Source organism: Aythya marila (genome assembly GCF_965140915.1).
Source record: "Aythya marila genome assembly, chromosome: 25".
Taxonomy (NCBI): Eukaryota; Metazoa; Chordata; class Aves; order Anseriformes; family Anatidae; genus Aythya; species Aythya marila.
In genome coordinates, this window is record NC_139066.1 from 4,310,293 (window position 1) to 4,333,734 (window position 23,442).

The 23,442-nt window shown below is 44.9% G+C and overlaps 1 protein-coding gene across 1 annotated transcript; it reads left to right on the forward strand.

Annotated features, from left to right (window-relative positions):
- The first annotated feature begins 10,429 nt into the window (after positions 1-10,429).
- On the forward strand, positions 10,430-23,104 carry CCR7 (C-C motif chemokine receptor 7). Its single transcript, XM_082778831.1, has 3 exons — positions 10,430-10,516; positions 17,127-17,176; positions 18,999-23,104. The coding sequence occupies exons 1-3, from the start codon at positions 10,507-10,509 to the stop codon at positions 20,061-20,063; spliced, it is 1,125 nt and encodes a 374-aa protein (XP_082634957.1). The 5' UTR covers positions 10,430-10,506; the 3' UTR covers positions 20,064-23,104.
- Positions 23,105-23,442: the final 338 nt, after the last annotated feature.

Genomic DNA, 23,442 nt, shown 5'->3' on the forward strand with positions numbered 1-23,442 from the left:
AGAGGGGCCCAAATCTCTGCCTCTGATCACTGCCAGCTGCTGATGAAACACAGCACAGCATCCCAGCACCGCCTCCTGTCTGGCTCACAGGCCAGGAAAAGGGAAAGACTGAAAAGCACAGGGAGCTGCACAGGGAGGGAATTAGGAGCACCAAGAGGAGACAGCACAAGAGAGCTGGGGGAGGCGATGGAGTACGGGGAAGACCTAGGAGAGCTGCAGCCAAGGCTATGGCACCGACCCCACAAGAAACCTGGTTCCGCTGCTGCGCTCCTGCAGTAGCCCTGTCTCACCCCACACTCCTTGGGCTACCACTGGGGTCAGCTCCTAGGAGAGCCTGACGCCTGCTTCCTATCTCCAGTTTGCTGGCTACCAGGGGCTTGAATGGAGAGCAGCCAACTGGAACTCCTGATGGGCCAACACACCCACCTGGAGGTCCTCAGGTGGAGGACACCAAACCCTCCCATGAGGAAGACAGAATAGGTAAAGCCCACCAGCTTGTTGTGCTGCTTCTGCTGTTGAGCTTGCTGGAATTAGCTGCCTGCCTGCCTGCCTGCCTCCTCCTTCCTCTGTTTTTTTTCCTGTGCTTTGTTTGGAAAGTGGGTGCAAGCTCATTGAGTGCTGGGGTTCCTTCTTCCTGCAGCTGTGGTGAGTGTCCCCAACTCCTCCCAGGTGGGGGCAGATGTGGGTGCAGGCAGCAGTGTGTCTGTGTGCCCTTGGAGGTGTGGGCTGAAGTCGCCTGCAGTGGGCCTGAGCCATCTCCTGTGAGATGTCTGAGAGATGGCAAGTCTTTCACACCCACATGGGCCTGACAAGGAAATGAAGAGGCAAATCCAAAACATTGCATCATGGTGAGGGTGTTATTTTCTTTAGTTTGTTTTTCACTTCAAGAAAAAACAGGCTTTTTTTGAGAGTGACTCATGCTTTTTGACCTCTGACATCGCTGCTGCTGCTCTACATTTTGCTGTTTGGTTTGTTCTATAGGTAAAATCAAGTAGGCAAAGGTTCTCTTTTGTATTTGGCAGTTTTCAAAAATATGCTTTTATCTCACCACACACACACAAAAAAACCTACTTAAGAAGCCTTTAAAAAAAAAAAAAAAAAAACTTTTTCTTTCTTTTCCCTGTGTTAATGTAATTATCAGATTTTTATCACCCCCAAAACATTCAGACCTACAAAACTGACCTATAACGGTTACATAGCATGGAGCGGGCCCTAAAGGATAAATGTTGAAATGTATTTAGATACTGAAAATCTTTTGAGGTGCCTTTTGAGTTTGTTTATTTTCCAAAAGCAATTCAACAGGTAAAATACCTTGTTCCTATTGAAATCCATGTGACTTAGTATCTCCAGAACTTTGTGCACCTAAATACCATTTTGAAGCATTAATTTGCATATGTGGTTGAGGTTAGATCCCCAAGAAAGACAGAAGTCTCATGTTTGTTCAGCAGTTAAATATAAATAAATGGCAAAACTAAGCAAGAGTTTAAAACATTACCTGTATCACAGGGGATAGTCTTGCAAAGCTAATCTCCTTCAAGCAAAATGAGGACTTCAGTTGTAGGAGCTCTGCTTACATAAAGGATTATCCCTATGACAGAAAGGAATAAAACGGATTAATAGAGCTTTAGATGGATAAAATATCAAAGTAAACCAAACTGGCACAGACAGAGGCCAGGGCAGCTTGCTGCACGTAAGGAAATTGAGCTGCCATTCAAAGCATGATGTTGTGGTGATGCACAGCAGCTTAGAGGAAGCAGAAAAACAGTTTCCCCCTTAAGCCAAGGGGGCAGGTTAGGGGAACTGATTCCAGAGCTTTTTGACAGTGAGGTTAACCCTGAGACAAGCACACTCTTGTTGCAGTCCAATCTGGGTTGTGGGGAGATCTCAGCTGGCAGTAGTGGAGCTTCTGGGAGGAGGGGGATATGCTGACAAGGAGCAAGCTTTTCTGGGCTAAGGGGGAACAGGTTCTGACCATCTCTGCTCAATTCAAAGTGGGCACTCAATGAGATCTCTTATCTGTCCTGTGCTGTTTTCTCAGTTCCTGCCAGCTGTCAGTGTTCCACTCACAGCTTCTGTGTTTGCCTTGTGTCAAGGACTCATTGATGCCTCTTTTCTTCTCTTCTTGCTCTCAAGTTCTGTCCTAAATCCCCACCTACACAGGCTTTGTTTTTAGTTTTTGGATTTTTTTTCCAACCAATTTATCAAAAGTTACTTAAAGCAAATGCCTTCAGATTGCCCATCAATCTAAAAACCCTGTGCTGACACAGTGCCATTAAAACTGCACTGCCTTTGCTCCTTTGCTTGCTTCTTTTCTGTCCTTTTAACTCTAGGTGTTATTGGTCCTGCTGACAGCTGGAGGATTGAGAAAAATACTCCTTGTAGATTCAAAGAACTGGTGCCGATTATGTGCATGTCAAAGTACATGGGCTAGAACAAGCGTTGCCACCAGGTGTCTCCCTTAACTTCCCTGTGACCTCTCTGCCTGGAGATGGATTAAGAGGAAAAAGTCTAGTGCTAGTAATTATTACTGTATTTTGTATAATATCCAGCAAGTGTCAGCCAGCTCTAAAGCAGCAGTAGGTATTGCAGGATACACTTTTTTTTGTTTGTTTGTTTATTTCACTGTCATCAGGGCATCCAACACAACTACCTAGGCTGTGAATTTAACTTCCCTCCACCTTGTAAGTCTGCTGGTTATACTGACACATAAGAAAATGCATGCAAACACATTTACTTGCATGCCTCTGCTTGTGTCTGAGCGGCAGTTACGGATTTCTAGCTTCATATAGATTACAGCAAATAGAAATGAAACCCATTAAAAAGAAATTAGAATCCATCATCTCTTTCTAACAAGAAAGAGCTGTAATGAAAAATGTTTTATCTGTAACAAAGGGATGCCTTGGGAGGCATTGAAAGAGGTTGTTCAAAGACAAGGTAGCCCACAAGCACACGGAGTAAAATCCTTTACGGGGCTGTGTAGCTGAAGCTTTAGAGGGTACCTGTCAAGAGAGAGGCTCAGTCTTCCAGCACTGCCTTCATGAAAGGACTGGCAGTTTGAACCTCTCAGTGTCTGCAGAAATTCAAAGATTGGCACTTTTAAGTTGCTCTTGGATAAATGTGATCAAAGTGAAGAGGAAAAAAAATTTCCTCAGCATCAGCAAAAGGTTTGGATGGGCTGATCACAAGAAAAAGCCCCATTAACAATCCTGCAGCCTAGCATGTGTTGTCTGCTGCTTGGGAAGGATTTAAAGGAAAAAAAGGCATCCTCTTATTGCAAGGATGACTTGTTCTCCTACAGATACTGACATAAATTCCATTTTGTTCTTGGATAACTTGACATGATCCTGCTCAGTAATTCTGCCATTGTTGATTCAACTAGTCAACAGAGGTAACTTACAGTTACACTGATTTAACTTCCAGTGTGAATCAAGGTCACCTTAATTCTGGATATAATTGTCTTTATGTGGGCTTAATGCAGTTTAACTAATCCACTTTAGTTCAAGCACATTAATTTATCAATACATCCTTGTACACCAAAAAAATAATCGAAAATCAATCCAAAGCATAAGGTTTTTTAGTAACAGTTTCAGGGACTTCCAAGCGCAAACATTAAGTAAGTGTGAAAGTTCTTATCAGTGCTTTGTACCACAACCTGCCTGTTCTGCTGAGGAAGAGCAAGATCTCGAAGCAAAGTAACAAGCATGTTCTAGCAGGGCTGCAGACATGAGATGTAGGTGGAATAGTGAAAACATCTGGGTTTGTTGTCACTTAATCGTAGTGTATTTACAACTACAGAGCTGGGCTCTTATTTTTCAGCAAGGCTGCTGCTGTGTGTGAGTAACCTGCAGCATCCTGTGAGCAGCAGATGAAGCCGCCTGCCATCACCCAACCTCAGTTTCTCCCTTTGGTAATCTATTGCGCTTGGAGTCACGTCAAACTGCAAACCGCTCTCATCATCTTACAGACATTGCACTCAGATGCAAACTTGCAGCGAGCTAGAACGTGGTTTTTGTCACTGGCTTGGATTTCAGCTTGAGCAGGAACAATCTTCAGACTGCTGTCATCGTCTCATGGTTGCTTCTCTACTGAACTGGGTGCGATGCTCCACGTCTGTAATTCAGCACTTACATAACAGACAAGACACCACTTCTGCTAAGTTGCTTCCATTTTGGAAAGGGGACAGGGAAGTGTGGTGTTTAATAAGCCCACCGCTGTCAGAATTGTTTCTTCTAATGGTTAGAGATTGAGAACAGGGAATTCCGGATTCGAAACCTGTCTCTGCTGTCTGTCCTCAGTGACGCATTCTTCATACCTGACAGAGCAATGCAGGTGTGAACGTTGTAGGTGATGCTGTACAACTGTGGCAGAGGCAGCTTTAAGCCCTCTAGGCAGCTTGGACATAAATTGTGATTGGTATGCTGCAGAAGTGCAGTGTTTGATCATATTGGAGAGAGGAAAAGAGCTGTAATTGCACTCCCTTCTCCCAGGCAGAAACGAAGCAAGTCCGTTTCACGTTAGGCTGACTGCAGCCAGAACTGTTTGTGCCTTGAAGGACCTTGCAACAGCTGATCAGGGTATCAAGGTTTTAAATAGTTAATCAAGTGCTTTTGATTCCTGGGTTTGAAGTCTGCTCTATGCATGCAGTGTCATGGATGGTGGGTTTTTATGGAGGGGGCTGCTGATAACCAAACGGAGATAGCTGCAAGATTACACGCTTGAAAGCATGGATGCTAGTTCTGGTTTAGGTCTGTCTCTCACTGTTTTTGTTCTTGGTTCCCTTCTTTCACTTTGATGCTTTTTTTCACAGTCCTCAGTTTTTTTCTTTGCTTTTTTTTTTTGAAGTGGTTTTGCAGTTATTGGGCTGCTGTCTTATTTTGTTGTTAAATTATCACATACCGCTTCACTTCTGAGTTATAAAAGTCTAGAATTGCTGTAAACAGCTAGTTTCATCTTACATTTTGCAACTCAGCTCTATTTAAAAAAAAAAAAAAAAAAGCGAAGAAAAAGACATTTTAAACGTGGCACCAATTCTGGAGTTTAAAAAAAAAAAAAAAAAAAGGCCAAATGAGGTAGAGGGACTGTAGCAAGAGACACCACGTGAAACATCAGCACATTAGGTTTTTTGTTTGTTTTGTTTTTAACACCAGGGATGAAGAATGTCAGATATCTGTGACAGAAGACTGGACGAGCTCTTCTTGGAGAAACTGGCAGGATTGTTCCACGTTTCCATATGCAGTCATCTTCCAAAGGCTGCAGGGGACTGGTGTTAAATCTCCTGCCTTTTGAGCATGGTGATGCAGGCTCCCGGGAAGGATGCTTTCCATATGGCCAGCTGACATTTCAGTTCTTTTGGGAGGCCTAATTACATCTCTACCCTCTCTTACATCTCTTTATCTCCCTGAACAATTCAGTGGTCACTAGTGCTTGATATCCCTTAGGAACTTACTGGCAGTTTGCACAATGGAGTGGGAACAAAGTATAGGGAAGGCTTGAAAACCCCAGGCATAACCAGTGGTCATGCACCTTCTCTGACATCTTCCTATTGTGCCCCAGGAGTTTTTCTTCCTGTTTCTTGTCTCTTTGCCTTTTCTCTCCTGTCATTCTCGCACAACCACTGCCTCTGTTTCATGTTACTGCAGGCCCCTAAATATAAAAATGGACCTGGTAATGTGGGCAAGCAAAACAGAGCAGATCTTGCAGGAAGGCACCCAGCAATGACCTACAGGGTTTAGGACCAGCAGCATATGGGGCAGTGACTACCCTTCATTTTCTTTGCACCTCAGCTTCAGCAGCCAGAGGTGCCTGTGCTGCTGACAGCTTCACCTCTCCCCTTTTGCTTGCATCTCTAGGTACTTTTGCCTTGTCACAGCTCAATTCCTTGACTGCAAGGTGAGGAAGTAGTTTTAGTGCAGAGCAGATGCTAAACTGGTCAAAACGTGTTTTTCTTGAGTGGAAAGAAATGCCACCACCGTGACCTGATGCAGGCGTGGAGGAGGTGAATTCCCAGTGACGCCAAGCATGTGCCCTTCCCTCCTGTGGCTGACCAACTGGCAGCAGGGGCAATGGTGTGTCCCTGACACAAGCCTTCCTGCTGCGCAGATTGCTTCCTCTGCTGGCTGAAAAAGAATCTGATAATAACCTCATAGTGAGATTATAATCATGAGATTTTTTCTTTCAGGGCATCCCCTAAAACCACTCTAAGAACTCCTCTTGGTGATGAATCCCAGCTCGGTACTGCTCTTAATGTCAGGAATTTACTTACAATTTCACTTCTGCTATTTTGTTTGCTTGCAGAACAACTGTGTTAAAGCCCCCCCCCCCCCAGAGTAAACCTACTGACTTCAACACATGAACTTTCCCCGCATGCCTCATGAACGTCAGCTCAGCAGCTCGAGAGTTGAAAGAGGTTTTTGGACAGGAGGCAAAACACGAGGTGGGAGATCCCAGGGCTCTTGCTTTTGCGCTGCTGGGCACAGCAGAACAACAGAGAGGTCAAGGTCCCTTCTCAGCGTAAGAGGGATGTTACTGGGAAGTGGGCACTTGAGCGACATTCACCCTTAACTCACCAACTTCTGCCTGGGTGACCCTGGCTTCCTACAGCAATGGGGAGAAACTCTCCTGGTGCAGATCAGCAGAAGAACAGATCAACAGAGCTGAGAGCAGGGGGAGCACGCTGGCGTATTTTGTTCAGTGCACCACGCTGTCTTTTCCCGTGGCAAGTTGTGGGGATGAGGGACAGGTCAGCAGCTGGCAAGGGACCTATAGTACCCGAATTCAACCTGTAATGCTTTGACTGGTATGCAAAACCTTCTAATGCTCAGCCTGGAGCTGGACTACAGTAGTGTTGGTTTGCTTACCTGGAATTGCCAGCAGTTCTTGCGCAGCTCCGTGAGCCAGTACATGAAATACGGTGTGGGTGATATCTTGTGCGGCCACGGGCAGAGCTGGATGAAGCTGCTTGGAGTCCCATCTGCTGAGAAATTCTGATGTCACCAAGTCAGGTTTCATTACAATTCGCTTAAAACCAGATTAATGAAAAATACATCAAGGCTTTGAACTGGGGATGTAAAAACATGGTGCTTTATGCTTTTTTCAGAATGAATTATGAGTGCTGTAGAACCTTATGAGTCCTGCTTTCTAATACCATGCCCCTGTTACTCTGCACAGCCTGTGTGTGCCGGCCAGGCACCATGCTCTGTGAGGCACTGGGATCCTTTTGGTCTTGGGTTGTTCATATGACATAGTTAGAGGAGAGACAGCAAGGAGACCAATTTTATAACCAAGAGGTAAGCGTGAAATACAGGAGCTAGTATCTCCATTTCATTGCAGAAGGAGTTGCAATTTAATGTCAGGTAAATTCAAGATGACATTTCAATTCAGCTCAGCAAATTCACTGTTTCGGTTCATGTGGAACCAACCTGAAATGAAATCTCCTTCTGAGATAATTTCCTGTGGAATTTATTAGGAACTTCATTTTCTTTTGAGAACTTCATTTTCTTTCTCTTTTGAGAATCGTTCATATTGATGAACGATTTCGATGTAGCTCTAGTACTGTGGCCTGGGTGACAAATTTTATTACAAATTTCCACTCTTTTTCCATCAGAGGCGACAAGAGTGATCTAGATCCTAACATAAGACTGAGAACACCTAACTATCTTTTGATTATTTTTTTTGTTTTGTTTTTAAATAGTTGATTTTTACTGTAACAAATGTATTTTGGTGAGCAGATAGCATAGTGTGACTATCTGTGCGTGGATGAGGGCCTGAGAAGTGTAATATTTGTTCAAGCAGAATCACACGTTTGTAAGAGATAGCTCATGGGGTGCACATATTAAAGGGTATATGTCAGAAACAGAGTCACAAAGGCATGAAATAGACTGCAAGTATACCCAGTCAAATTAAGCAGGCTTTAATAAATGCTTTGGGAACTCCCTAGGTATAAAACATGACTGTACAAGAAGATTCAGTGTCATAAAGACATAGCAAATTGTTTATTTTAAAATTTTCCAGTTCTGTCTTAAAGGAAACAATTTACTTGGACTGGCTCTGACAACACACAACTTAGCACATACTAGAACTTTGAAGCTAATGCCTGGGAATATGCACAAAAAACAAACTGCAAGCCATCTGCCTGCCTCCTTCTTCTCATTGTATTTGACTTCAGCCACTGTGGATCTGGAGGCACGTTTGATAAGACAGCCTGGTTCCCCTCTCATGTAGCTGTGTAAGTAGAGTAAATCTAGATGATCGTCTCTATCTTTACACAACCACCACTCCCACAGAGAGCGCTGAGACTGTTTAAAGGCTTTACACCCACCATTTCTGAGTATTCTGCCTGTACCTGAGAGAAGTCTTTCATCTCTTATCCTTCTTGGCGGAAGTGGTTAGAAGACATAACTCTCAAAGGCAGCGTACCTGCTTGGATAACTGATGAACAAAAGGAAAATAGAGCAATAAATAGGCACAGAGATGTGAACTGCACCTGCCTACACAGATAAGTCAAAAGCAAGAGTATTGAAAAGCCAGTGATGCATGCTTAGACAGAGCTAAGGGAAGTGCAGGTCACCTTCTGTGAAGCCAAATAAATGTTGATAATCTTCAGGTACCTGACCTTGGGTGCGTCTGTGGGGATCCAACACCCTGCATGGTGTGGAGGGCACGTTAAGGACCCCAGAATGGAATCAGGACCACGGTGGCACTCGCTTCCTAAGAGGGAAGCAGTGAGATGGTATTTAAGTGAAAGCTGGGCTGGCATAATGTTTTAGGGGGACTAAACTGCAGAAGGATGTCTGGGTATGTTCAGAGACCACCCACAGGATCAGTGACTTCAGATATATTTAATTTGGCATTGAAAGCTGGGAAGTGACAGGTTCTGCTTCAAGTTGAAGTAATTAGTTAAAGGCAAGGCAGCAAATCATCAGTAGTTTCAGGAGCAGACTCAAATTTTTATGTACTCAGATTCTAATCAAGTCCTGTTTTAGCTCTGATTAACCATCACACTATCTTAATATACGTACTTCCCACGGTATTTTAAACACAACCTTCAGATCTTGCAGTGCTTAACTATGCTAGAGAAAATCAAATCTGCTCCCCTTAGCACCACATAATGTTTAATTTTCTCAAGAGCCACAGACTGCCAGACTTTCAGGGGTCATGGTGTTTTAATGTTTAGGAGAAGAATCCTTCACTGAAGAATTGCAGCTTGGCTGGCTAAGGGTACTTGCAGAGAGCAGGATTCTGCCGTGGGAAGTTTTAAGAGCAGTAACACTGCAGTGCTGCTGCTGATGTAACCAATCAGTTCACCTAATGCAACTCATCTGCTCCTTGGAACACATATCCCATATAATGATCAGATTATTTGGTAAGACACTGATCAGATTCTCTTGAAAAGCACAGGCATTCATGAGAGCCAGACACTGGCTGCCCAGCACAGATGCATCTTATGATAGCTACCCAATTACACGATTATTTGTCTGATGCAGGGTAAACATTATCTCTAGATCAGTCAAGAGGTAACATAGCTACAATAGGGTTTCTTTTTTCTACTCTTCTGGTTACGCTTCTACCTGTTAGAAGAATCAGTTCCAAGAACAGGCATCCACCTTGTACAGCCACAAACCAAAAGCCACTGATTCATATTGAAGATGATCCATTTATGAAGAGGAATAGACAAATCAACCCCCTGGCAAAGCAGGGACCAGAACTGCCAGTGCTGCAGGTCCTCCCAGGGCTGTACGCTGAGGTTTGAAACTTCTGCAGTAACGTGATGCTGAGGAAGGCACAGGACCACAACTGTGCAAAACCTTTTTGAGGAAGATGGTGTGTGCTGATACTTAGCAGATGGTAGCGCGAAAACACCAAAAAGCAGAAAGAGGTGGGGAAGTCCACTTGCTTGGGAGCTGTTGATTGTCTAAAAAAGGGTGCTGCAAGCATGTGAGAGACGGGAAAAGGGATGCCTGCTGCTGGCAGTTAGAGAGATTTGTTACATGGTAGGTGAGCACCTTCCCTAGGAAGGGTCTAGCAGAAAAGATGGAAACTTCCCCCTTTCCTACAGCATCAAGCTCTGACAGATGAAACAGGATCTATTGTGGGGAGAGAACAATAAAGGAGACTCTTTCCTCTTGTCCGCTTACCACAAATTCTCATATTCAGGTGCAAAAGCAGAGTCTGCTTCATTTTATTGAGTTCTCAGTAAAAAAGTGTGTGTGCTGGTGTGCGTGTGCACAGCCCTCAGCTGGAGGCACTGAGGAAGCACCTGAACACATCGTGTGTCTGAAGGGAGCACAACTTTCCTCTGCTGGTGAGAGCCCGAGGAGAAGGAGGAGGGTCTTCTAAATGTCACTGACAGCAGGGCACGTCACTGGCTTCTTGCAGAGCCGCAGGAAGTATAAAAGGCAGAGCTTCCCAAAGAGGGTCTCTGGCAGGAGCTGCTGCATGCCGAGGCTGCGCCGGGACGTACGATGCTCTCACTAACCTTGTGACTTCGTTTCTGTTTGAAACAAGACCATGGACAGTGGTGAGTACCCCTGCTGCAGCCTCTGGCTTTGCCTTCAGCCTTAGTAATGAGGACGATGCCCAAATTCATGCGCTATGACACAGGGATGAAGCACTTTTAACCGAGTAATCAATACAAAAAGTTTTATTCTTCCTCGCGTGTACTATGAACACAAAAAAATCTACTCAAAACTGTCTTTTTCACAGGCTCAGCAAACTCAAGTCAATTACTTCAGAAAAATTAAAAAAAAAAAAGGCTTGGAGGGAATTTCAAGGGGGCTTCTCTGACCCAAAGCAAGTGAGCTCTTCTCATATCATTCCTATTTTTTCCATGTTCCTTTAAATAAAAAAACCTGCCATCTCCTTGGTAATATTTTAATTCTGTGAATAAATCAAGGGATTGAGTTTATTCTTCGCTAAACTTGTCCAATCTAAGGCAAACTGTCTATAAATTAATATCTTTAAAGCAACCACAAAACTTTGAACTGTTCTAAAATCTGTGGCTTTGCTGGAGCTGGGGTCTGCATTCCAACAGAGTGCTCCATCACCAAGCGCACAGAGCAGAGCAAGTAATCGAGAACCATCAGCTCTTTGGCACAGGACATCTCCATTAGCCCAGCATGCACAAGACTCATTTCTGTCTCTTGCAGAAAGTTTTCAACATTTTGTTATTTGTTATCGTCACTTCACATCCAGTGCTCTGCAGGCACCGACTTCACAGAGCGTGAGTGGGTGGTGGGCTGTAGGCGGCAAACACTGTGGGTCAGAGATGTGGAGATGTGATACAAGCTCTTTTCTTTAAGACTGTATGATTTATTCCTTTGTTTTATTTTGTTTTCATATTTGCAAACACTAATTCCAGGGTGAATGATGGAGGTGCAGGGAAGAGGGACAAATGTAATAATACCTCATGAGGGTGAATTAAACTAGATCAACCAAAAGGGGTTTATAACACAACTAATGCCAGGCAACGTGGGCAAGAGTTGTAATAAGGATGGTGAGAGGGACAGGATGGTAGCCACAGAGTTCATTCCAGTAAAGCCCTACTCCACATGCAATGAATGGTCCTTTGCCATAATACGGAACAGGAGGGGTCTGCCTTTCTTCTGGGATATTTTCAAATCAAAGCTTTGAATTAATTGGGATGCGAGAGGATTCTCCATACATTTCAACACTGCAGCAAGCAGTATGAAGGCAGGTGCAGATGTCCTGTGTCAAGCACTGCAGACACAACCAGACAGCCTGTGAATGCTGAGGTTTGAGTGCCCAATTCCCTGCATGTGCCTTGGGCTGTAGCACAAGAGTAAGGAATATTGGACTCCCCATTTTCTGAAGAACTTGTGAAGTGGAGATGCAAAACTTTAACTCATGCGGTATCACGGAGAAAGCTAGCCTCGTACGGTCAGGGAAAATAACCACTTCTGGTATCTTTGTCCGATGTTTCAGCCCCCAAACTATTCCTCATCTTCCAGGCAGGGCTTTCTCCTCTTGGAAGGTCTGCAGTGATCTCTGGATTAAGCAGAGGGGGTTCCACTTGCAGTATCCAAATGTAAAGCAACAAACCTGAGTGCTGAGTTAGGTAGGGGAGCTCATGGCTCTCAACCTGACAGTGATGAAAAGCAGCTGGGGGGTGCAGTATGCTCCTGCTTGGTGCAAAATGGGGTACTGGACCCCACGGGATCCACGAGGCAGGAGCAGGGAATGGGAAGAGGGAGTCTTCTCATGGATGCATCCTCAGAGCTTCTAGCAATCAGTGGTTTAGGAAATTCCTGAGCCAGAGGCTGCATACAAACCAACGTGTCATAACCCAACTGGAGCTGTTGGCCATATATCACAATTTGTGATCTCGTTTAAACTTTTGGCCCTGTAACACCATGAAGTTGTGTTGTAGGTCTCCTGTTTAATGGGGGACGGCTGTTAGTCTGACCTTACTTAATTAGTAAAGGCTATCTATGACAGAAAGATGAAAAAGAATTAGTGAGAACCTGATTAAGAGTATGGCAATTTTCATGCTTCAGGTTCTCTGTCCTATTATTGTGTTTCAAAAGGATAGTCCAAAAGAAATATTTATCAGTGTTGGAATATGAACAACATTGCTGTTAGACAGTTGTATATGAAAGATCAGCTCACCTGACGACTTTTTAAAATTTGCTTATCTCTGTTTATCTTAGCTTTTGATTCACAGTTTCTTAAAGGAGGTGGAGACAGATAACCAACTTCTACACAAATGTATGAATGTAGGAAATAGAAGTAGTTCTGTTATGCTCATTTCAGCAGTGAAAATGCTCATCTTTCCTTTGTCAGTTGTGAGAAACACAGGGGAAAGAAGGGGGGTAGCAGGCACTGAGCAGTTAACTGCCAGAAGTCATTATATTATTTAACTATGATTAATTCTTCTCAGAAATATCCGGTTCTTTCCCCAAAAGCCTGATGGTGAAAAGGCATCAGAAACTGGTGTATGGGTACAGCTATCAATAGTGCATTACTCACTGCCTACACGTGTGCTAAGATACTTGAGACTCAAACTTTTACTTTGCAGTCCTGGCCAACATCAAAAACAAATAAATAACCACAGCAGGTTTGCCTAGCTTTGCAGTACTCACAAAAGCATTTCTGACTCTTGATTTTCACATTGCACATCCCTCAGCACCAACAGAGGTGAGCAGCTGCTTCCCCACAGTTAGAGCTGAATCCGTTTGGGAAGAGCTGACCTGCAGAACAAGAGGGAGTCCCTCGTGCAGAAGGAGCCCCAGTGATTCCCTCTGCAGGATTGCTTGTCCTGTTTAAAACATCCTACTTGGTTGTGTTTCTGCTCCTCCTTCCACCTCTGGGGAGACTTTCCACCAAATCCTTCTTGCTGTCAGAAGTTCTTCTGCTGTTACTTAGCAATCATTTCTCTTTTTTCCTAATTCCATGCTTGAATCTCTAATTCTGGGCCTATCTGTGGGGATTTGCTGCTACTACTGCTTATTTTATCTTGCTTAAGATTGGCTCCTGATGCTGACTGAGATTCAGATAAACTGCATGGGATTCATATGTCCAAACCTACAAGCCCACGCTTCTGCCACAGCGTGAAATGAACCGTACCATGACTGCCTTAAAAGCATTTTCATTCCCTTTGCTATCAAGGGAGCCTAAGCAATTAAGCAGATGCTGATGGCTAAAATAAAGTAAGATGAATCCCAGTCTTTGTGCTTACTCCACGGACCAAGATTTCCAAATGTGACCTGCTGCTGCCTGATCTCTCTGAGCACTTCCATCATCAGTGTCCATCTGTGAGCGAAGAGGTGCAGACACAGGGCAGTTTTAAGCAGCATTCAGAACTGCTGTCACAGGAGTGAGCTGGTGGAAGTCATCTCCTCACCGTCCATCTGACAAAAGCTGTGCTGGGATATTCCCGGAGAGCAGAACCCCTTCCCTCTTTCTCTTGCTCTAAGCAGTTCTCCTTTCCACCGTGTTTTCCCAGGACGGGAGCGTGCTTTTGAGAAGTGCAGCAGATCAGTGCACCACCAGGGCTGGGGGCTTACTCAGGGCTTTACAGCATGCATTGACTCATAAACTGTAATTTTTTGTTGTTGTCTTTTTGTAAGTAAGGTTGTTAGTTCAACTGTTTGCGGGGACTTTTGAGAGGGTTTTTTCTCCATATTTTGAGGAACGAAACTTTACGAAAATACCCGCAGCCGAGAACTGCCAGAGGCAAGAAAAAGTAAAGCTACCTAAAATTGCCCATTTAACGCCAAAGCGGGTCTCGTTTCCTCTCTACAACCCATTTGCTTCTGCTCCCCTCTCCCTTCCCCCACCGCCCTGGACTCCTAAGAGCAAGAAGTGAGTTTCATTCAGTTGACCTGAAACCAGTGACTCAAGGACCTGCTCAACAAAGTAGTGCGGGAGACCACGAGGCTGAACTGCATCACCAGTTGTGCCTCTGCAAATGCGTAAGCTGAGGTGGGGGGGCCAGAAAGAGAGGAAGGAACAGTGCAAGCTCTTTTTATATTGAAAATAGTTTGACATTTAAGATACCTAAAACAGCAACCGAGGGAAAAAAAGATTGTGAAGTTCTTCAAAGGAATGATACTTAGCTGAACTGTTTCAGAATCGTTAGTTGAGTCACTCTGTTATCAGTCCCGTTTCGTTAGACACTTCAAAGTGTGCTTAAGAAACACCTCACTGCTGCTAGGCATTCAAGATTTTTCAGTTTAAGCAGGGGCTGGACTGGTCCTGGGAGGTGAAAGGAGATGCAACAACCAACAGAAAATAGTACTGCACTTGGAGGGCAAGAGCCTGGGGATGGCCGTGTTGGTGCATCAGCCTGGCACTAGGAGGCACCGTGGTTGTGCTCTTTGTGTGGAAAAACTGAGCAGAGTACGGTTGAAGTTGATGTCCTTCCCGTGGGGGCTCAGGGTGGCTCTCCTTTGCATCCTCTTTATACAAATTCTCAGGACTTAACTATTTTTGAGGCCTCAGCCCATGACAAACGGGGCTGACAGTGGCCAGTAGGGGTAACAATTAGTAGACCACGCTAATAAGACAGTGGTAAAGATCATTTAGGCTCCAACAGTTGTTTTCTTTTGCAGGGGTCAGAGACCCCATGCCGGTGTCCCAGGTAGGGAAGGCTACAACATCTTAGGCTTTCTTTAATGTGCTGGGTAAATTTAAGTGGTTTGGGCTTTTGGTGCATTTCCTGTGTGTGATATGCAAAAGTTCAATAAGCATCTTTAAGGGAGAGATGGCTACATCAGGTGCTCACTGAAGCTCTTCCTGCAGTCTAGGACTGGTCAGACCGCAAGACACTGGACAGACAGAAGCATTTAGCCAAGTCTCCTCCTTTCCCCTCAAGCTTAATCTTGGCCAAGCTACCTTGACATACCCTCCTCCTGCACTAATGAGGCACTTCTACATGTTTTAGATTCCCCCAGGAGGATTCAGAGGTGAGGGGTCTAGTAACATAACTAAGCACCCAGGAGCGCGAGGATACATGAGGAATTTAAGAGGTGGGGAGGAGGGTAACAAGGCACAAACTTCTACAAGGCCTAATGGGAAGCTCACGTACAGGCCCTAGGGAATGAGAAATACGAGTTTTTGCACATTTCACCCATGCATTGCCCCTCACGTGTAATCAAGCATCTGCAATCACAGATGCTGATGTAACTACTGCTGTTCTTACGATGCTTTTATGGTGGGCGGTTACTTGAAGTAGTACAAATTCATTCTCCTGGTCCAGTTCAGTACCCCAACAGGAGACTGGCAGAGCAGGGAAGGGTGCGAAGGAGCTCTGCAAAGAAACAGCAGGCAGCAATCCAGACCAGAGCTGCGTACAACAGGCTGCTGAACACCAGAAGGGCAAAGGATTCAGTGCAGTTTATGAACAAACAGGCTTATCTGTAGGAGGAAGGCATGCTCATTAGGGGAAACAGGCAGCCAAGAGCCAAAGGGATCTCCTGCCTCTGCCCCAGCCTTGCTCAGCACTCCTGGACCAGATCATCCATGGGGAAACACAGGGCTGCTGTGCAGGGAACTAGCTGGTGCTGAGAGGGCATCTTAGGATGAGCAGCACAGAATCGCAGAACACCCTGACTTGGAAGGGACCCAAAAAGATCATTGAGTCCAGTTCCTGGCTCCACCCAGGACCACCCAAAAATCAAACCATATTTCTGAGAGCACTGTCCAAACGCCTCTTGAGTTCCACCAGACTTGGTGCTGTGACCACTTCTCTGGGGGGAATCACAAGCACGATGCTCAAAACAGGAGATGCCAACTCTCCTCAAGGAGGGACACGTTCTGCTCAGGCCAGAGCAGACAGTGAGGGCTTTCTCACAGCTGCCAACTCACCTTCTAGCTTGGGCAACTTTCAGTCACAACTGCCTGAGGTAGATGCTGGCATGTGCTTTAAATAGAGAGAAGAGAAAGCTTTCACTGGCCTCTCCGTCTCTGCTAACCACAGCAGGAAGAGCTGTTTGTCTGAGATTGCTCTCACCATTATCACATCTGGCTCTGAATTTAATTTTTCCCCCAGCTGTCAGCGTGCTGTGTCTCCACATCCAAAGGCAGTGCAAGCCAGCTCTGACATTTAGACAAGCAATAAATTTCAGCCAGCTTCAGTTATGTATATCCTGCAGGGAGATGAGCTTTCCTGTTCTGCAGTCCAGTCACCTCTCTGTCAGGGAACAGCTGGGCCAAATTTATTGCACTCACAGCTGTATGTTTTTACATGTGTGTTGGGTATGCTACACCCTCAGCTCAGATGGCAGCACAGGAGACTGGCTGCTGATTGTGCCTTGTAAAAGCATGAAGCTGGAGGGGGAGGGAACGACAACTAATTGAGGAAAAAAAAGTCTAAAATACGATTTGTTACACTATGTGCGAGTTAACTGTCTTTTGTTATCAGCCTTTATAGATGAGACTGGAGGGGCCGGATTTCTGAGACTTAATCTATGCTTGACAGTGACTTGTTACATGACCCTGGGCTATCCTGTTAGCATCTTCATTGCTTTTTTGTTTATGCAGCTGTGGAGAGCTTTGCAGGGTTGAGAATGCCGCGGTCAAGTATGCTACCACCGCTTTTTCAAAACAAGCATCGTGTGGAAATCCCTACTTAAGTGCTGATACTAACACAGTGTCTCCTTCTTCTATAGGTAAACAGTTAAAGGTCACCCTTGTTTTCAGCCTTCCTCTAATATTTCAGGTAAGATGTTGAAAACAACGTTGTTGAAATCCAGCCACATTTGTGTTGTGGGTAAAGAGAGATCTCAAAAACTTTGACACGCAAAACAGCAGCCACCCACAGCCTGGAGAGATCCGCAGGGGACAGGGCTGCTCATGATTAGAGCCCAGCACGTTTGGAGGCGGGTGGTGAGAAAGCAGAGAGCATTGCTAAAGCATGAAGAAAAACAAACTAAAGAAATGCAAACAAAGAACGAACAGAGACAACTACCCAGACCGATTCTAAGGTGGTGTTTTCTGTTAGAACCTGTTTCCATTATAGCAACAACGTGAGCATTTTCAGGAAAGATAAAAATATCACACGAAGAGCACTTGTGAAAAGTCAGCTCGGTGCTCTTCAGAAGTACCTGCTCACAGTGCTGGGCTGTACCTGCTCTAAGTACTGAAGAGCTGACATGCCCAAGGGGGAAGAGTGCAGCTGCCTCAAATGTGACATTCATCTTCTGCCTGTTCCTGCTCAGAGTAAATCTGAAGCAGGAAGGAGAAGCCCAAGCACCGAGCTCTGCTGTGACCTGCTCCTGAACCACAGGCCTGGCCCCCAGCACTCGCGCTCCTGCAACCACAGGAGCAGCCTCAACCACGCCATGGTCCCCCGCTTGGGCTCTCTGAGAGGCTCAGCAAGGCAGGGAGGGTTTTGCAGCCTGCTTCTTTTCCCTTTCACTTCTGGTGGCATGCCTCCAGATAGCAGGCAGGATGTGGTAAAAGCCAAGCCTACCTGAGATGGAGAGTGTGCTGAGATATTCGGTGATAACATGCAGAGGTATCCAGGGGAAACCTTTCATCTCCCTGCAATGGAGAGAAGGTACTGGAGACTAATAAGTCTCAAAAAAAGCAGGGCACAGATACCACAAGCTCAGTCTGCCCTGTAGATTATGTCAGTGTAGGAAGATGAAACGAGAATAATCAGAGCTTAAATCAGGGGCAGAGGCCTGTGAATGAGACACCAGCAACTCGTCCGTGTCAGCACGGTAACAATTTCCTGCTTCACTCACCGTGTTTCCTCACGGTTTCATTGACACCTCTATAATTTAGCAGGGAAATAAAAAAATAAAAAATAAAAAAACAGCCAAGGGAGGCTCCGGCTTTGTCTTCCCACAGAGCCCTTTGTTCACACCACTGGGTTAGTTATTTTGCAGGCTCACCCCTAGCTGGGAGGGAGGGAGGAGAAGGCAGAAGGACAAGGAAGCCCATGAGAACACCGGTGCCAGGTTGCTGCTGGTTACAAAACCAACAGTTGCACCCCTCTCGTAGCACTTTCACAAGTGAGAAGTGTGTGTGAGCACCGGGAGTATCTCAGATGGGGAAGGGAAGAGAAACTGAACTTAGAGAACACCTAACGAGTAGGCTCGGTCAAGAGGAAATTTTGCCCCTTGTGAGAGAAGAACACCAAAGGACATGTTATTTTTCCTATTTTACCTGACAACCTTGTACAACCAGCTGTATTTGGGTCCCGAAACATTCTGGAAAACAGCCACGCGTTTGAATGTCCTCAGGTGTTGTTTTGGCTGAGCGCTAACATTTCTCACTGAATTCCTGTAACGAGCCCCAAAAAAACCCCAAGCCCTACATACTAATCCAGAAAGCTCTCAGCCACGAGACCCTGCCAACTCCAATCACCAAGGGAACTCCCTGGGACTTCTCTGCTGGCCATGGCTGGGCACTCCTGCTGCTTTATCAGCCGGCATCAGGCCCTCGGCCTGACACCACACACAGCAGGGCAGCGGCCGTGCACCCACAGTACCTGTCTCAATGCGCCCTTTTCTCCCCCCCTTTCTCTGTTCTAGTTCTGTTCTGGGAACAACGTCACTGATGACTATGACTCCAACACCACCATCGACTACACCATGTTTGAGACCGTGTGTGAGAAGGAAGAAGTCCGTAACTTCCGCGCTGCCTTCCTCCCAGCCATGTACTCCCTCATCTGCTTCACGGGGCTGCTGGGGAACGGGCTGGTCATGGTCACCTACATCTACTTCAAGAGGCTGAAGACCATGACAGACATCTACCTGCTGAACCTGGCCCTGGCAGACATCCTCTTCCTGCTCACCCTCCCGTTTTGGGCCACGAGTGCAGCCACGTACTGGTGTTTTGGGGAACTTGCCTGCAAAGCGGTCTATTGCATCTGCAAAATGAGTTTCTTCAGCGGGATGCTGCTCCTCCTGTCCATCAGCATCGACAGGTACTTTGCCATTGTTCAGGCTGCCTCAGCCCACCGCTTCCGTCCCCAGATGATATTCATTAGCAAGATCACGTGCGTTGTCATCTGGCTCCTGGCCTTCATCCTCTCAATCCCCGAGCTGGTTCACAGCGGTGTAAATAACCCAGACAACCATCCCCGCTGCTCCATCATTGCTAACGACCTGCAGACTTTCAACACTGGCATCAAAGTATCCCAAATGGTCTTTGGCTTCTTATTTCCCCTGGTGGTCATGTCTGTCTGCTACCTCATCATTATCAAAACATTACTCCAGGCCCGCAACTTTGAGAAGAACAAAGCCATCAAGGTGATCATTGCCGTGGTTATCGTCTTCATTGTCTTCCAGCTGCCCTACAACAGCGTCATGCTGGCCAAGACCATCTCAGCCTTCAACCACACCACCTCGTGTGAGGAGAGCAAGAAGCTCGACATGGCAGACGACGTGACCTACACGCTGGCCTGCTTCCGATGCTGCCTCAATCCCTTCCTCTACGCCTTCATCGGCGTCAAGTTCCGCAACGACCTCTTCAAGCTTCTGAAGGAGCTGGGCTGCCTGAGCCAGAAGCGCCTCTGGCAGCTGTCTGCCTGCCGTGAGAGCAAGAGGTTTTCCTTTGCCATGGAGACAGAGACAACCACCACCTTCTCCCCGTGAGGAGAGCTCCAGGGAGGCTTTAACCAAGCTGAAGGCTGGCGCGGTTTTGTACACTGCTTCTATTTTGAATTACTGATAGAGGAAGACCTGCCACTACTTTAAGAAAGGCAGCTGTAAGAGGGAAACCAAGGAACCTCCCCGTATTCCCCTCAACGATCATTGCTCCATCCATTGCTCCTGTGGATGGAGAGACTTTGATAAAGCTATGACTAATAGTAAAACAGCGGAAAGGGAGACCAGTGAGTCTTGAATTTCTCATGCCATTTCACCTTTATTTTACTCTTTCCTAGTCTAAATCAGAAATGCTCAAAATAGAATATTTTCCTTAAAAGCAACCAATAGCAAGAGAGACAGACATGCAACAGAACTGTTTTAGAGCTGAACTTCCAAGAGCATTGTCCTTGCTTTGAATGCTGCATTTATTAAGACCACCTAGTACTCTCCATACATACAAAAATGATGCACTGATTCAGCATTCATGACAAAACAGCACCAACGGACTCAGCCTCCAAGCATAACACAATATGCAATATAAGCTGTGAAGTGTCCTAGCACGCAACTCTCAGCCCTGCCTTCCCTATGAAAAGTGAGAAATTTGCTTAACTAACACCTAATCCATATTTGGCATGATATGCATAATTTCAATAGGTATGCATACGATTGTGGCATCTCAGGTTTGTCAGGAAAAGAACAGCCACTTCGCTTTTGCCTGTAGCAATGATATCTGGTGTTTCACCTACAAGGAAGGTGCATCCTAACAAGCACAAGTTATTGCATCCCAACACTGACTCGTATTCTTTAGAAAAGCTGCTTCACTTTAGCAATAAAGCCTCCTTCAGCTTCTGAAAAGACATCTGCTTGCACAAGGGCTGACACAGGGTTAGCTATCAAAGTTTAGATTCAAACTTCTTGCACAAAGACAAGTTACAAGAACCAAGTAACTGGTGCCTCCCCAGCCACCAAAGGTACAAACTTGAACTAAGAAACAGATACTTCTGCACCGATCCAGTCAGGTACTCAAAACATTATTTTTTACCGCCTAGCCATTCAGCCCATCCAAATGTCATCGTTACTACTGACACGATGAGCAAGTCTTTACTCACATGGTTGATATTAAAACATGTGTTTTGGCAGACTGGTGCAGGAATGCTCAGCATTTTTACAGATTCTAGCCCGGGACAAGTTTGTATCTGTTTCTTAAGGAAAGACTTAAATTCAGGATACAGTTGTGCCTATGGTCCTACCACTGCTATTTGTCAGTATCTGGAGCTCACTTTTATCTAGCTTAATCAGCTCCTGTGGACGCAGTCTGCTGATTTTCACATACGTGTGGGGGCTCTCTGTGCTGTTGCTTGCTGACCTCAAGAGATAAAAAACACAAATGTGGGTTTTCTTCTCCCTTCCCAACCAATGTGTCTTTCTAGAAGGACTTTTGCAGCTGTCTTTTTATAAGTCAGATACGTATTTCACTTATAAGCTACTGAAAATGTGTTTTGCATTCATACTGGCACTTGTAATAAAGAAGGCATTCACTGCAGTTTGATTTAATGCAAAGGATGGTCATAGCATTGAAGATTACTGCCAGGGTCATGTACTTGAAAGGAACATGGCAGCTGAACAACAGATTATTGTCATGTAAAACAAGACCTTGAAAAGAAACCCTGAATGTTATGCCAGTTGATGCATTTACTAGAAGAATGAAGATTCCTATGGACAGACAATACCCTGGGAACTGCTGTTACAGGACATCTGAATGTCAACTGGGGAGGAGTTGCTGCAATTGTTTGTGCATCTGTTATTGACTAGCACGCTCTAATCCCCACGGCACACAGCACTCCCCAGAGTCAGACATCAATGGCAAAAGGTCTTGGCCATGAACTGCTCTCGGTGCTGGGCAGGAACCTAACTCAGTGGACATAGCATGCTCACCTTCCAGAGCAGCAGTTGAACAGTTTTGATTTGGGGAACCTGTGAGGAACATTCCAGTGGACATACAGAGCCATGCAGAGCAAAAGAGACGCCTGCTAAACAGACACACTTCTTTCAATACAACTCATGGAACCATTAGGAGACATGCAGGGAACTTGCTGGATCATAGGTCAAAAACCAGAGATTTTGTTCTAAAGAAACAACAAGATCAGCCTTCAAAGAGAGATTACAGTTAGCTGGTTTTGAGATAATGCTGCCACTTACACAGCTGTCTGACAATCATCTTTAAATAAATTCTCCTTCCTAAACCCTTTGGCTCAGGGATGTGGGATATTCATTCTGCTCTGAGTTACCTATGTTGAGTGACAATCCCATCCAGTTGTTTCAAGCATTTTCTTTTATAATGGCCACGTAATAAATACATATGCAAGTGCTGCTTCTCTGACATATAAAAGGGGACGGTTAAGACTGACACACTGAATAGTCATTTGTTCTTGTTTTTCCCCTATAGTCCTTGCACAGACAAGGCGCTTGGCTAATAAGAAGTTTGCCAGAGTAAGGAATGCCTATAATACAGAGTCTTTTTAGTTTTCTTCATCAGTAACAATATACTCTTGATATGTATTCATACATGTAAAGCTGCTTTTCATAAAAAAAGTTAAATATGTACACGAATGTACCCTGAAAATACACTGCTTTAACTGAACCTTTTATAAAAAATACACTCACCTAAATTATTCTAGCAAGGAAAACTGCTCCAACAGAAAATGCAATTGTACCCAACTCCTGTTTAATAAAAGCCATTCCCCTTCTACAAGCTGAGAATTTTCTACGTTTTTGTCAACCAGATGTATTCTAAATAGGAAAACATGCAGCTGCCTTTACAAGAATGAGAAACTAAAGCAGCATGTGGGACAGCTGCATCTGGTGCCCTCTCAACAAGACAGCAGTGACTTCAGAGTGCATGGCTCATCTTAAAGTTTAACAGAGAAAACAAGTCTGCCACTTGATGAAACATATTAATGTTAACCTAAGATCCTAACTTGAGATTCTCTACTTACGTCTGAAAACTGACTGTATTTTGCTACTTGTGGAAAATAAATTATAACAATTTAAAAAATACCTTTGGTTTTTCCCTTGTATTTCCTGCACAGGATGTATCTTGTGTGTATCGTAACAGTTCATATCATATCCTTCTGATCCTGCCAAGAGCTGTTTGTTGATCACCCTAGCTTCAAATCAGTACTGCCCTGCAGGGGAAAAAAAAGTGTAAAACATTCTAATTTTAAAAAAATGTTAGTGTTCCTAATTATACAGTAAACAAGTCACCAATAGATTTAGTAGTGGTGTTTGTCTTTATTTTTACTCTCAAGTTGATTGCCTTAACACTGCCCCAGCATTGAATATACCTGATGATTTTACCATTCTCTTTTAATTTAAAAACTCAGTA